Below are 14,584 nucleotides of genomic sequence, written 5' to 3'. Positions count from 1 at the left end.
AAATAAAGTGCGCATATTCGTTCTCAACAACATGACCCCATAGCAGTTTAGCGATGCCGACAGGTAGTACTCACATACACGGCAGGGCGCACTGCTAAAGAAAGAGAAAAAGTTCTACGGCGTAAGACTTAACGTTTAATGCACTGGTCGTGTCAACAAAGGATACGTGGCTTTATTGAGTAAAAAAAAAAGAAGCTAGAATTGTCCTACCGCGCGTGATGTATGTTCTTAGCTCTGACGCCACAGAGATGCGCGATGACCGGTGGCATATAAGCGCCCGGCCGTTAAAGCGTTTTTAAACGTTTTTGCGACGAAGATCAAAGTGCACAGAAGTGATGTGCGAAATATTTTTAAGTAGCAGTCCCACAGCTGCAGCATGGATTTTGTTACGCGGTAAGATGCCTTTTCGAGTGTGACGGTTAACACACCTGTTCGTCAGCATTAATGAGTCAGCACCTAAATTGATGTTATGGAAAAATTGAAATTTTCCTAATCCAGGGAGAGAATTAAAAAAAATTGCGGCAATGCTGAGCAGACATCTGGCGTATGCGAAATATTTAGAGTGCAGCTATGCAGGTGCTCGTCCCTTCACTAAGTGGCTTCGCCGTCATCATCGGTGACGTAACCACACGAACAAGTATACGTGACAGCGATTGGACAGTTCTCACTACCATGTTCAACAGGTCCGAGTGTCAAACTGAAACGAAGTATGTGCCACAGTGAGCGACAAAAAAGGTGAACAAGAATTTGGTATCCCAGTTGAAGTTAGGGAACTATGTACAGCATGAACTTAGCCGGTTTTTTTTTCAGGGGGAGGGGGGGGGAGGCGAGGCCTAATTGCTCTAAAGAAACTGTTTTCATGTCAAGTAGAAAGAAAGTTGCGCAGGAATATAGAAGGTGCCTAAATAATAGAATAAAACGTAAACAACGTGGAATGCAGCAACAAAAGGCGAGTTAATCAGTGAAGGAAAGCAAATTATGACACTGAAGTAAAGCTAGTGCGTTTTCCCCCGAAAAATACTTTCCTACCAAAAACATTCGCCACGTATCTGCATGTCCCACTGCAAATGTCGTCGAAAGACGATAGTCTTGCGTCTGGAGAGAGTGAAAAAAACTTTTATTTGATGTTCTGCGCAAGAAAATAGGTGAATGGTTTTTTGGAGGCGCTACGTTAGAGTGCCTCGAGCGTGTGGCGGAGGCGGCTGAGCACATCAAGTCACGTCACGTGAGAAATGAGCGCTATCTCGCAGTTAACTTGCAAAACAAAGCGTGCGGCGTGCGCGCCTGTCTCGGTGGCGATAAGGTGTAGAACGCGAGGCGACGGGTAGGTGCCACCACCATGTCGTCTTAGTGAAGCATTGGACACACTTGCCTTTTCGTGCAAGCGTGGCATCGTCAGCGCAGCGTGATAAGCGCTACGGTTTTTAGAAATACTTATCTATGCCTTGTCCAGTAAAAAGACACCCATACAGAATATTGACGTGTTGCAATGGTGCCTCAGATATGCGCAATATTTGTTATTAAGTGTGAAGCAATTCTTAGTGAGCTTCAGCGACTTCGAGTGCATCTATCTATCTATCTATCTATCTATCTATCTATCTATCTATCTATCTATCTATCTATCTATCTATCTATCTATCTATCTATCTATCTATCTATCTATCTATCTATCTATCTATCTATCTATCTATCTATCTATCTAGCCGATTACGACTTTTAGCTCTCCCGGCCGTTTGGATAATGTTATCAATACCAAACTTGGTATGGAATAACATGGCTGTATGACGAGCATATTTGACTAGTCCTAACATGAAAATCATGATATATATGTCATGAATGTCATGATTTATATTTCATGATCCTGCTGCCCTTGCGGTGGTTTCGTTCACATGACATGTTCCAAAACTGGTATGGTATAACATGATTGCATGGCGAAAACAAGCGACAGGTGATAACATGAAAATCATGACATGTGTGTCATTTAACAACATGACTACATGTCACGATCATGATGCGCTCACGGCCGTTTCGCTGGCGTCACATATACCTAGTTTGGTATTACGGCACATGAATGGGTGACGAAGGTATGCGACGTGTGCTAACATGATAATCACTGAATTCGTGTCATGTAACAATGTGACTACATGCCACGCTCATGATGCGCTGGCGGCAGTTTTGCTAGCTTCACTTATGCCAAATTTGGCATTACGGGACGTCAATGAATGATGAAGGTATGTTACTGGTGCAAACATGATAAACATGATATGCGTGTCATGTAACAACGTGACTACATCCTATGCTCATGATGCGCTCGCCGTAATTTCGCTAGCTTAGCATGTACGAAACTCGGTATTACGCGACGCAAACGGACTAGATAGGTGAATGACAAATCCAAACCTTATAATCACGACATGCGTGTCATTTAACAACATTACTACATGCCACACTGATGAAGCTCTTGCGGCTGTTTCGCTAGCTTCACATATGCCAAATTTGGTATTATGTGGCGCCAATGGATGTCGAAGGTATGTGACTGGTGCAAACAAGATAATCATGAGATACGTGTCATGTGAGAACATGGCTACATGCCAAGGTCAAGGCGCGTTGTTTTCGTCGCGTCACGCCGGCGTTGCCACGCCAGGCGCCGTTCCTGCCGTAAACTCGTAGGCGCACGCCGCGCTGCGTTGCTGTGACGCATGCGCGTTTCAGCGCGTCCGGCGTCCCTTCATCACGAAAAGAGGGAGCGCAACGGCGCGAAATACAGCATGTCATATTTCGCGCCAGTTGCCGTCGGTCCACGCCGGCGGACGCTGGTCGCACCTTGCGTCAGACTATGGAGTGCTCACGTTTTGCAAACGTATAGCGTCACTGTGCTCAGCGTGCGCGTGCGTCAACGTTACGTTGGAGTATATTGGGCCCTTCATGATGCGTTGTGGCCATTTTGCTAGCTCCACATATACCGAATTTTGTGTTACGTGACGTCAATGCATGACGGAATATATCACTGGCGCAAACATGATAATTCCGACACCCATGTCATGTAAGAACATGACAACACACCACGCTCATAGCGTGCTCACGGCCGTTTCGCTAGCTCCACATATACTAAATTCGGTATCACGTGACATGAATAAATGATGAAGGTAAACGATACATCCAAACAAGATAATGATGACACGGAAGTCATGTACGGCATCATTTATATCCACCTCATAACGTTGTGTTGATTTTAAAGTGACATAGAAACTTTTCACATTCACGCTTCGCATATCATCCATTCCCATTGTACGTGAGATCTGCCAATCTTTTCAATTCGCAATCGCACAAGTTTAAACGCTCAACCTTGAGCAATATTGGTGGGCCTGCGGATGAGGTTGGCAGTTTGATGCCGTTTGAGGTAGGGCAGACAAACAGACAATTGTACCGACAGACGCACCAAAAGTTTTCCGTCGAAGGTCCCCAAGAAAGACTATCGTCTTTTAAAAAATTGGACTCTTTTTCTGCCGAGTTTGTCACACTATCCTGAGAAACAGGCCTTCGGGAAGAACGGGAGCCATTTCATGGCAGGAATTGTAGACAAAGGACACACGCATTCATTTGGGAAGACAATTCCATTCGAAAGCAAAGATTTAAAACACGGATGCATACCTGACAGAAAGGAGGCAGAATGTTGACATTCATTTTAGCAAGCAACTTTGAAGAATGGCATTGCGAATGGTTTTGTCGTATAGAAAAAATAATTCAAAAGAAAAAAAAAATCACATGATACCCAAGGAGTGAGTAATAATGAGTGGGCCGAAGCGATCTGTCTGTCTGTCTGTCTGTCTGTCTGTCTGTCTGTCTGTCTGTCTGTCTGTCTGTCTGTGGATATGTTCGCTACGCCGCTGGAAGGACTCGGAATTGCCCTAGACCATAAGGAGCTTCGCCCCTAAAACGAACATGTAGCCTTGTCGAAGAGAATGGTTCACGCTGCAGTTTTAATGCATCGTGGTTTCTCCACAATCACAAAGATAACTTCATCGAAACTGAGTTTTATCCGATAATGGACATTTGGCCACACCATCAAGTCACTCCTCAGCCGTCCGGCTCCTCAAGTACGTTTACACTCTTTTCAGCGTCGAGAACCTGCGTTCTGCACCATCTGTACTCACTAGAAGCGTTGCAATATCTTGAGGGATGTGTGAGTGCTCCGGAAGATAAATTGTTCGCATTCAGGTAAAGCGTGCGTGACAGAGCGGGGAAGTGAATTCTCTTGGATGGTTTGCCATTTAGTCTTGCAGATTTACCATTCACTTTTGAGAGTAAAGAAACGAGATGGTGTGTTATATTTCACGTAAATATGAAAGGGTGGCTGCCGATATTCAAACATCTCTTTGGTCATTTTTCAGCACAAATCGCAAACTTCACAGTGTTTTGCGATGATTTACAAAGTGCCGTTTGAGGGAAGCTTTCTGGACAGCTATGTACGGAATGAAGAAGGCTCACCTGTAGCACACCTACGCAGAACTACAATCGCAGTTTGCCTGGTACATGTGTTCCTACCATCCTTAGAATATCGCACTTCACCCTGAAATCCACCACTCTGTCTTCACATAGAGAATATATTTCATTCAATTCAGCCTCCGCGTTAGTTCCCACCTCTTCCAGCTTAGTCAGCACCAAGTCAACCTGCTCCAAGGCGATGCTCATGTCAATATATGAGCTATGCAGGTGCACAGACAAGTGGTGTGTGAGGCGTAGGAATGTCTCACTAACAGCGATGCATATAATAAAGTTGGGTGAACAGATTCGTTGATCGAAGCAATAAGCAGAGGGTGCTGTTTTTTTGTCGCAGATGGTGTCCATGAACTCTTCAAGTTAGCGAATTATCTCGGAAAGAGCTTCTTCAACTAATTTCACTTAATCGTAACGTTCTACCCACCTTGTTTCACAATATCGGTGCAACCGGCCGAGTGACATTGTAGACGCTTCTGGATATTTCTTCAGAACTGCTGTCCTTTTAGAAGACACTCGAAAGAAAGTGCACACTCAATTATCTGTGTCAAAGGCCCATCGAATGTCTTAGAGAGCTGAGGCGTCACTCAAACAGAGGTTCAGGGAGTTCGACGAGCAACGCCTATACAAAGCTGTTGGGAAGTCGTTCCAGACGAGCGCCTGCACCCCTGGAGGTCAACGACACGCTAACCTTCTCTTTCACCTTGTCGGATTCTCATCATCGCCGCCGGGTCGTCGAGCCATCCGACTGGTCTTCGGGGATATGTAGATTGCATGTGGTCGTAGGATTGTGAGTCGAACGGGCGTCTTCTTTCCTGTACGGGCAATGATTTCGCTGATGCTTAACGAATAAGAGAGAGTAGTGCTTCTGTTGCGGTGTTGATTCCCGGGTCGCACGCTGAATTTCTCGGTGAGCGTTGCCATGCTTTCAGAATAAAGTATTTGTTTGTGGCTGTTCTTGGTCAGTGAGCTTTTCATTTGTTCAAATGCGCACACCGGTACTTGAACATGGTCCTCTATAGTGTGGCGTTATTGGCGGACAGGACGAATTTCAGAGTGGGGAGAAGCGGGCCCAGGGCTTCTCTTTACCGGCGTGCCTGCTGCACAGCAAAGTTGAACTTCTCGCCCACCCCGTTAACGAAAGACGACATCCACTTCCTGCGCCTTGCCTTAACTGTAGCACATCAACCCACACCCATATTAGTTGTGGGTGGCTTTATTATGGACATTATCTATTGTAGTTATTTATTAAATACTGCGGACGCGCAGTCACGCAGGGAGGGCAATAAACCGGGGCAACAGTGAACATGTTAAAAAAAGAAACAAAAGGAAAACAATAATGCGGAAATGAAGTCAATATGTTTGGCTAATTGATATAAGGATATCTATAATAATCAGCATTGTGATGTCAATTTGATTACACGATTTCGTTCAGGTATTGTGCGATGGAAAAAAAGAAATAATAAATGTGTTTGTTGGTGTTAATGCATCTTGCCTACTGTGACGCGTAGTTCCAGTTGATAGAGGCGATAAATATAATAAAGTATACTGGTGAATTATTCGTGTAGAGTAGTTCAGGAAATTTTAGCCTATGCTTCCATCTTCTCATCTCGACTGGTTCTATAAGAATAGCTTTCACAAATTCTTTGGTTTAATCCAGGCGTTAATGTGCGCTCTCAGCGTCTCGACAATGATATGCGTTGTGACCGGCTGTTGTGCGATGACAATAGTTGCCACTGTCGATGAGCATCATGGAAGACCAAGACATGTCCGAAGTGCTTGTGCTTGTACGCTTTGTAGTGCACGGATGTTAGTCTTGCACGCGTTGGACAGGACAGGAAGGCTGTACCGGAGAATTCTGAGAAAGAGGGCTGTATAAAGCTGCAACATGGAATGCACGTATGGGCCCCCTGATTTTCCGGCGACGAACTTGAATACATTCTCAGTGCCAATTAGCTTTTTCTTCAGGTATGCTTGAAGATTTGTTAGGTAGCAAATTTCGTAGCAATTTCTTGATGTTATTTATATTAGCCTCAGTATACGGATCCCAAAGGATACATGCATATGCTAGTTTAGTTCTGATTCGGGTGTTATAGCATAGCAGTTTTACATTAGAAGGTACGTTTTAAAGTTTGTGCCGAAGGAGGCGTAATTTCTTGAAGGCTGTGGCGCTGTCATTCCAAGTTAACGTGTTGTGGTGACTCCTGCATACTCATAGCGGGCGACTTCATGGGGGGGGGGGGGGGGGCGCGTGAGCTTAACTTGTACGTATGAGGCAAAGGCAATTTATTATGCATCATTTGCATTAGTACGCTTTTGTCGCTTTTTAGTGTCATTCTGCTATGCATGCACCATTAGGAATATTGTTTAAGCACTACATAAACTAATTTGGCAGCGATGGAGTAGTGGTTAGAACATCAGCCTCGCATGCAAGAGGTCCGTGGTTTGAATCCCGGTGCCGCGCAGTTCACAACCGGATTTGAAAAAGTCCGCGTGGTGATGGAACTGCATTAAGAGGCCCAGAGGGTGGCCTCACCGGTGACCACCACCAGTAACGCACTTCCTCACCAGAAAAGGACTGGCCACCCTAGTGCACTGTAAGGCCACTACCTCCAACATGCATACGTCAATTAAGTCACGGCTCTCAGTCCCTAGCGGCTGCGAAGCAACTGAAACGGTGGTGGTCAGATCTGTAACGCAGCAGAGGGTACTAAGAATGTCTGGATCCGGACAGACCGCCATTGAAACCTGAACTTGGCAACGTTTAACGTTAAAACCTTATCAAGTGAGGCAAGTCTAGCTCTGCTATTCGCGGTGCTAGGGGGATGTAATAGGGCTCAGTGAGGTTAGGAGGACAGATGAGGCCTATACGGTGCTACAGAATGGGCACGTCCTTTGCTATCGGGGCTTGGCTGACAGAAGAGAACTGGTAGGGGGGTTCCTAATTCACAGAAACATAGCTGGCAACATAGAGAAATGCTATGGCATTATTGAAAGGGTGGTAGGTATCATAATTAAACTCAATAAAAGATAGACGATGAAGGTGGTACAGGCTTACGCGCCTACATCCAAGCTACGATGATGTGTCAACTGAAAGCGTCTATGAAGACGTGAAATCGGAAATGAGTATGGTAAAAACACAGTATAATATACCAATGGGAGACTTCAATGAAAAGGTGGGGAAGAAACAGGCTGGAGACCAGGCAGTAGTAAGTAATGACATTGGCACTAAAAATGCCAGAGGGGAGCTACTAGTAGAATTCGCAGAACGCAATTAGTTACGGATTTAGAATACCTTCTACCGAAAGCGAGGGAACCGTAAGTGGACGAGGAAGAGCCCTAATGGTGAAAGTAAGAACAATATAGACCTTAGACTGATTGCACACCCCGGCATCGTGCAGGATGTCGAAGTACTTGGCAAGGTATGATGCAGTGACCATAGAAAAGCACGGTCCCGAATGCGCCCAGACTCGTCCAGACTCACCCAGACTTGAAGAAGAAACGCCAGAAACTGATGCGCAAGAAGCCAATCAATTAGCTAGCAATGAGGGGGAAAGTACAGGAATTAAGAGTCTCCCTTCACAACAGGTACTCGGCTCTTATGGAGGAAACTAGCCTTAGTGTTGACGCAATGAATAATAATCTGACGAGTATCATTACGGAGTGTGCAGTGGAAATTTGAGGTAGTGTAGTTAGACAGGACACTGGCAAGCCGTCCCAGGAAACGAAGAATCTCATTAAGAAGCATAAAAGCATGAAAGTCTCAAGTACAACAGACAAAATAGAGCTGGCAGAGCTTTCGAAGTTGATTAGTAAGCGTAAGGTATTCGATGTAACAAGGTATAACTTGGAGAGAATTAAACCCGCTCTGAAGAACGGAGGAGGAGGAGGAGGAGAAAAATTTTATTCATCCCAAGAGGGAAAGGTGCGGTGGTGGAGTGTCAGAGGAGCCTACCCAGCGTAGGTCTCCGCTACCCTCTTGGCCGAATCCAAGATCTGGTCCTGGACCTCGGGTGCCGAGCTGCACATAGCAGCCTCCCACTGCTCCTTACTAATAATGTGAAGAGAATTTGGTGGTGAGTTTCGAGTACACCCCCACATGATATGATCTAGGTTAGCTCTTTGTTGACAGAAAATGCACAAAGGGGAGGGGTATATCGCAGGCTGTATAAGATGGCGAAAAGATGGGGTAGGAAACGTATGGGTCTGTAACTGGCGCCATAGTATTTCATGGTAGCGTGAAGCTTCGTGATGTAAGGGGGGTATATAGTGCGCTGTAGACAGTAGTGATTTCTTATATCGTGGAAGGTCAAAAGACGATATCTCGCGCTGAAAAAGGCAGCGTGGTCTAAGGCGCCATCAGAGGCCTGCGCTTGGCCGGTCATTCCTCGAGCACAGGTATGAGCCGCCTCATTGCCACTCAACCCTGCATGCGCGGGCGTCCATATGAGAGCAACGTCTTGCGTGGGAGGATGTTTCTTAAGAATTGAAAGAGCAGTTGATGAGATGCGACCTGCGCTGAAGTTGCGTATGGCAGTTTTGGAGTCACTTACAATCATAGTGATATTGGGAATGGATAGACCTAAAGCAATGGCAGCCTCCTCTGCCTCCTCCGAAGAGTTGACAGTGATGGATGCCGTTTTGAGCGCCTTGCCGTTATATTCGACAGCAGAGAGGGCATAGGATGAGGATGATCGGTATTCTGCCGCATCGACATAGAGCACGTCATTGGCTCCATGCAATTTTTTCTGAAGGTCTTTTGCTCTTTGGATTCGTCGCTTAGTATGATATGTTGGGTGCATGTTTTTAGGAAGTGGCGGTATGAGTAATTGTTTGTGTATGTTTTGGGGAATGTTGTATTTAGCATTGGTGAGTGAGGTGAAGTTAATTCGGGTAGACGATAAAATGTGGCGACCTGCGCTAGTGGTCGCGAGCCTTGCGTATTGAGCTGTTAAATGAGCTTCACGGATTTCAGATAGGGTACTTATGACTCCTGTATGGTGGAGTAGTGTGTTAGAAGTATTGATTCCAATGCCTAGCGCGTATTTGTAAACTCTGCGGAGGAGGGTGTTGACCGATTCCTCCTCTGCTAATTGAAGGTGAAGGTAAGAAAGGGTATATGTGATTTTACTAATCACAAAAGCTTGTATTACACGAAGTAACTCTGACTCTCGGAGCCGTTCATTTTTCCCTGAAATTCTTCCTATCATTCTTAGGGTGCTTTCAATGGTATTGCGTAAAGCTTCGATTGTGTACGATTAAGTCGGTTGTTTTGGATAAATAAACCTAGCACACGAATGCGTGATACTGTAGGAATGAGGCACTATATAAGTGAACTTCGATCATTGGAACGTGTTTGTTCTGGCGATGAGTTGGTAGAAGGAGTAACTCTGATTTAGTTGGGGTACAATAGAGATTCATCTGAGATGTTAGTGCTGCTATTGTATCTACAGCTGTTTGTAGGGTGTCTTGAATGTGTCCATCTGAGCCTCCTTTCACCCATAAGGTGATATCATCGGCATAGATGGAGAAGTTCAAGTCAGGGATACGTTGAAGAGCATTGGGTATAGGTAGCATAGCCAGGTTAAAAAGGATTGGAGAGCGCACTGACCCTTGAGGTGTTCCGAAGGCGCCTAGTGTATGGGGTGAGAAATGTTCTGGTCCTAATGTTAATGTAACTGTGCGGTCTGTGAGGAAGCTTTTGATGTAAGAGTAGATTTTAGCGCCACAAGAAGTGCAGTTGAGGCCAGCATATATAGCTGAGTGGACTACGTTATTGAATGCTCCATGTATGTCTAGACCAAGGATTGCCTGAGTATCCTCACTCTGGTTAGGAGTTATGATGTCGCGTTGAAGGCGAAGCATCGCATCTTGCGCGGAAAGTGAGGGCCTAAAAACCAATCATTTCTGGAGGCAGTAGTCCTTTATCCTCCACGTGTCTCTGGAGTCGTGCAAGCACAACATGCTCCATAGTCTTTCCGAGACACGATGTTAAAGAAATGGGCCTCAGATTTTCTACTAAGGGAGCTTTGTTCGGTTTAGGTATAAATATGACTCTGGCATTTTTTCACGAAGGGGGAAGGGTGCCCGTGTCAAAACAGCTGTTAAAGTACTCGGTCAAAGCTTTAATAGAAATAGGGTCAAGATTTCTAAGTAATTTGTTGTTAACGTGGTCGGGACCTGAAGCCGATGTGGTAACGTAGTGTTGCGAGGGCGTGCCTAACTTCCGCTTCCGTTATCGGCGCATCTAATGACTCATTAGGTTTCCCTGTGTATGATGGTATAGAATCCTTACGTAATTGAGGTAAATGCAACGTGCGGAGGTTATCGAAGAGCTGTCCTAAATGGTCCCTTTACTTGTGTAACAGTTTAGTGATAGCGTGAAAGTGTCGTGCGCGAGAAGTGCTAGGGTCTAGCAGATGTCTAAGAAGTTGCCACGTTCGTTTATTACTGAGCTGGTCATGCATTCCTTCACAAAGCTGACCCCATTGTTGTGCCGACAATTGAGTCGTGTATCGCTCGATTTGTTGGTCTAGCTTCGCTATCATGATGCGGAGTTTCCTGTTGTGGCGCTGGTGTTTCCACCGTCGCAGAAGTGACTGTTTTGCTTCCCACATATGGAGAAGCTTGGAGTCGAGAGTAGTTATCGGGGTGTCGGGGGGTAGAGTTTTCGTGTGAATTTCGACATATTTTTGAAGCTGTTGAGTCCACTCGGTAAGGTCTGCAATACGTGAGGGAGCGGTGCTGTTGTGGGTCTCTCTAAATTTGTCCCATTCTGTGAGCATCAGTGCTTTAGGTGCAATGGGCCTGTATTTTAGTTGTAAAGTAATGCTAATAATGTAATGATCACTGCCAAGATTAGTTTGGCTGTTCAAACCAAATCATTGTGGGGGAATTGTGAGTGAGGGTAAGATCGGGGGATATATCTTTGTTCACACTGTTCCCCAAACGAGTAGGCTCCTCCGGGTCGTTGTGCAGTGTAAAACCATGTGCCTGAATATGGGACCAGAGGGCTCTACCTTTCGGTGTAGATGCGGTTAACCCCACGCGGGTTGGGAGGCGTTGAAATTTCCCACTATGAGGAGGGTGTGTTTGCCTGCTGAGGATGTAGCTCGGGAAAATAGGGAATCGAAGCGGCGCCTTTGCTCTTGCGGTCTACTATATACGTTGAGAATGTATAAGAATGGTGAGTTAAGTTTATCAGGTAGTATTTGGAGAAAGTCGTGCTCAATGTCGATGTCAGCAAATTTTGAATAGGTAACTGTAAGGTACTTCTGAGTTAAGACAGCAGTGTTTGGTTTAGTATCAGCCGGGTTTTATTTATTTATTTATTTATTTATTAGAATACCCTCAGGGCCCGTAGGGCATTACAGAGGGGGTGGGTACAACATTTTATAACACACAAGAAAAAGAGACAAAGAAAAGAAACAAGTGTCAGATGCGCAAATCACGAAGGCAACATAAATCAACTCAAAATGTATAAATAAGAATTCAAGCGCACATACAAGACAAAGATAGATCATGGAAACTGCGTATAGTTACAAACATTGCTGAGAAATTGCAGTCTTGAATAACAAAGGGTCTGTTATTGTTACAACGGATGCGTTTTATAACCTGGCAGCTGCACTACACCATTTGTTTGTTGTAACGCAATGGTTGGGGGAGGGGTAGTTTGTGATTTGATGTACTGCAGGGGGTTTGCCTTTTTTCGGCGAAACCCCCTGCTGTTCCATTGCCATACGCAAAGTTCAGTGCGGTTACGAGCAGCCATTTTCGCTAAGTTTATTTGGCTTAGGTTGGGCAAGCTCTGAATGGTTAGCGTAGACCGTATCGATCCACTGCGTGACTCTATCTAGGGTTTGTTGCATCGGTAACATGGCTTGTTGCATCGAGGCCACGGACTCATGTAGCTTCTGCAAGGAAGCTGTCGAGAAGGTAATAAAATTGTCTAGTTTTTCCTCAAGTTTGGTTGCTTTTTCTTTCTTTTTCTCAACCTTCTCTAGTTTCGCTTCGACTTGTTCTACTCGCTCATCGAATGACAGTGTGGGAGTCGAGACTTTTCGTTTTTGCTGAGGTGGTTGAGCGGGGTGCATAGTTATAGGGGTGGTTGAGAGAGGAGCTGGTGCAGGTGAGATAGGTGTAGGGGTGAAAGATGAGGTGGGGAGGTGTGTGGAGGTAGATGGTTGTTTGAAGGACTTAAGCTCTAGGCGTTGTTTTACATTTTCTGCCCTCAATTTAGCGATCTCATCCTGCAATAGTTTAAGCTGCTTTTGAATGGAGCTTTCAGGAGAGGCTACATCAGCCCAGCTCACCTCGTGTCCAGGGCCAGTCTGAGGGCTGGGGTCTTGAATGCTTTTGTTGCGGCTTCGGCTGTGGCTGTGACTTTTTCGGCTTTGCCGTCTTGTAATACTGGGTGAGCATCCTCTAGGGGCGTTCTTGAAAGATGGGCTTGGGTCGAGAAATGGAGCTGCATCTTGCTGGAAAGTTGAGGGTGCGTGCTTTGGTTTGGACTTGTAGAGCTGTGGGCACTGGGGCGAGCCGGTGGGGTGGTCACTGTTGCGCACCACTCACTAAGGTTCACATTCTTGATCAAGGAGTGGGTTCGGAATGCCACACATTGGACATAAAGGCTGAGGGGCGCCTGGGCATACGTCTGGTCTGCGGCCAAGCTTGCGGCAGAGATTACAGGCTTCTGTCTTATGACGATAGGGTACGCATCTGGTGATACCACCCCGATAACTTATGTAGAAAGGCACGCGCGTACCTCTGAAGGTGACCAAAATGGACGTTGTGGAACCCATGCGACGTCCGGTCAGGATGAGGCCTAGTCTGTCATAGTCCAATAGACTTGACAAGATGATTTCAGATGTGTGTTCCAAAGGAATATTACGAATGACTCCTCGGCAAGTATTCGATGGATCGGTAATGTGGGAAACCACTTCAAAGGTGCGCTCGTCCATCTTGATGGATTTGATACGGTTGTATGCTTCAGTGCGTGCAGAGTCCGGTGTGCTTATGAGGAAAATGTTGCTTACAGAGTTGATGCGGTATTGGTCATGTAGAGAGCTTCTGAGCGCTGCCGCTTTTAGGACGGAATGGATGAGCTTCGGAAGTGGAGTGTCAGCACAGCTGAGGCCTCCACGTATTCGCAGAACTATTTTGTAGTCGTCCGCTGGAAGTGGAGGGGGTCTGGGGGCAGTGCGACGAGTCGATGGGAGAGCTTTTTGTGACTCTTCTTGCGAAGTATTGATATCAGGCGTCGATTTTTTCGGGGATCAAGCGGGATTTCTGGCCCTGGCATACACTTGACGCCAGCTTCCTTGATCATCGTCCAGAGCTTCGGCGGAGGGAAGCTCCTCTCCCTCTGTTTCGTGTATGACCATGTTGGTAGGCCTAGCCGGTAGGCCTAGCCGGTAGGCCCACCGAGGTAGTCGAACGCAGCCGAAAAGTCGATCTTCGTGGATGCGAACTGCAAGGCACTTATTGAAATCACTTCAGATGATGCGGTTGATTCCGTAGAAAGCTTCACATTTGTTGAAGTTGCCATTGAATGATTTAAACAGCCAAAAACAGGAGTTTTGCCGGAGCGCTTGCGAAAGGCGGCCGCTCCCGGTGGCGTCTAAGGCGCGTCTAAGAACGGAGGAAGCGTGAAAGCAGTGAAGAGAAAACTTGGCATAGGCAAAAACCATATGTATGCACTAAGGGACAAGGAAGGCAAAAAAAGTACCAATATGAATAGGATAGTAAAATTAGTGGAGAGGTTTTACCTCTAGAGATCTGTACAGTAGCCAGCGCAATCACGACCCTAATATAAGGACAAGCAGTAACCCAGATGACACCCCACCAGTAATGATAGAAGTCAGAAGGCCTCGGAGAGCACGCAAAGAGGCAAAGCTGCTGGTGAGGATCAGGTAACATCAGATCTGCTGAAAGATGGAGGGTAAATTGAGTTATAAAAACTAACAACCTTGTCTACGAGGTGTCTCCTGAAGGGAAGAGTAGATTTCATTTGTTACAAATCGTGTTTCAGCACAATCGTTTCGTTATACTCTTCATTGTATCATTATATCGCATTGAGTTCTTGTGTACA

At 45.9% G+C, this 14,584-nt stretch overlaps 1 protein-coding gene across 1 annotated transcript in view; it reads left to right on the top strand.

Moving 5' to 3' along the window:
* The first annotated feature begins 328 nt into the window (after window positions 1-328).
* The window catches only part of LOC119186015 (uncharacterized), a 76,982-nt gene continuing 62,726 nt past the window's right edge, over window positions 329-14,584 (top strand). Inside the window, exon 1 of the mRNA XM_075888349.1 lies at window positions 329-393. Within this exon, the coding sequence (XP_075744464.1) occupies window positions 336-393 (58 nt within the window). The 5' untranslated portion in view covers window positions 329-335. The remainder of the gene's footprint in view (window positions 394-14,584) is intronic.

This window comes from Rhipicephalus microplus, chromosome 3 (assembly GCF_043290135.1).
Source record: "Rhipicephalus microplus isolate Deutch F79 chromosome 3, USDA_Rmic, whole genome shotgun sequence".
NCBI classification, from domain to species: Eukaryota; Metazoa; Arthropoda; class Arachnida; order Ixodida; family Ixodidae; genus Rhipicephalus; species Rhipicephalus microplus.
Note: the sequence above shows the minus strand (reverse complement) of the source record. Positions and strands in the feature narration are given on the sequence as shown.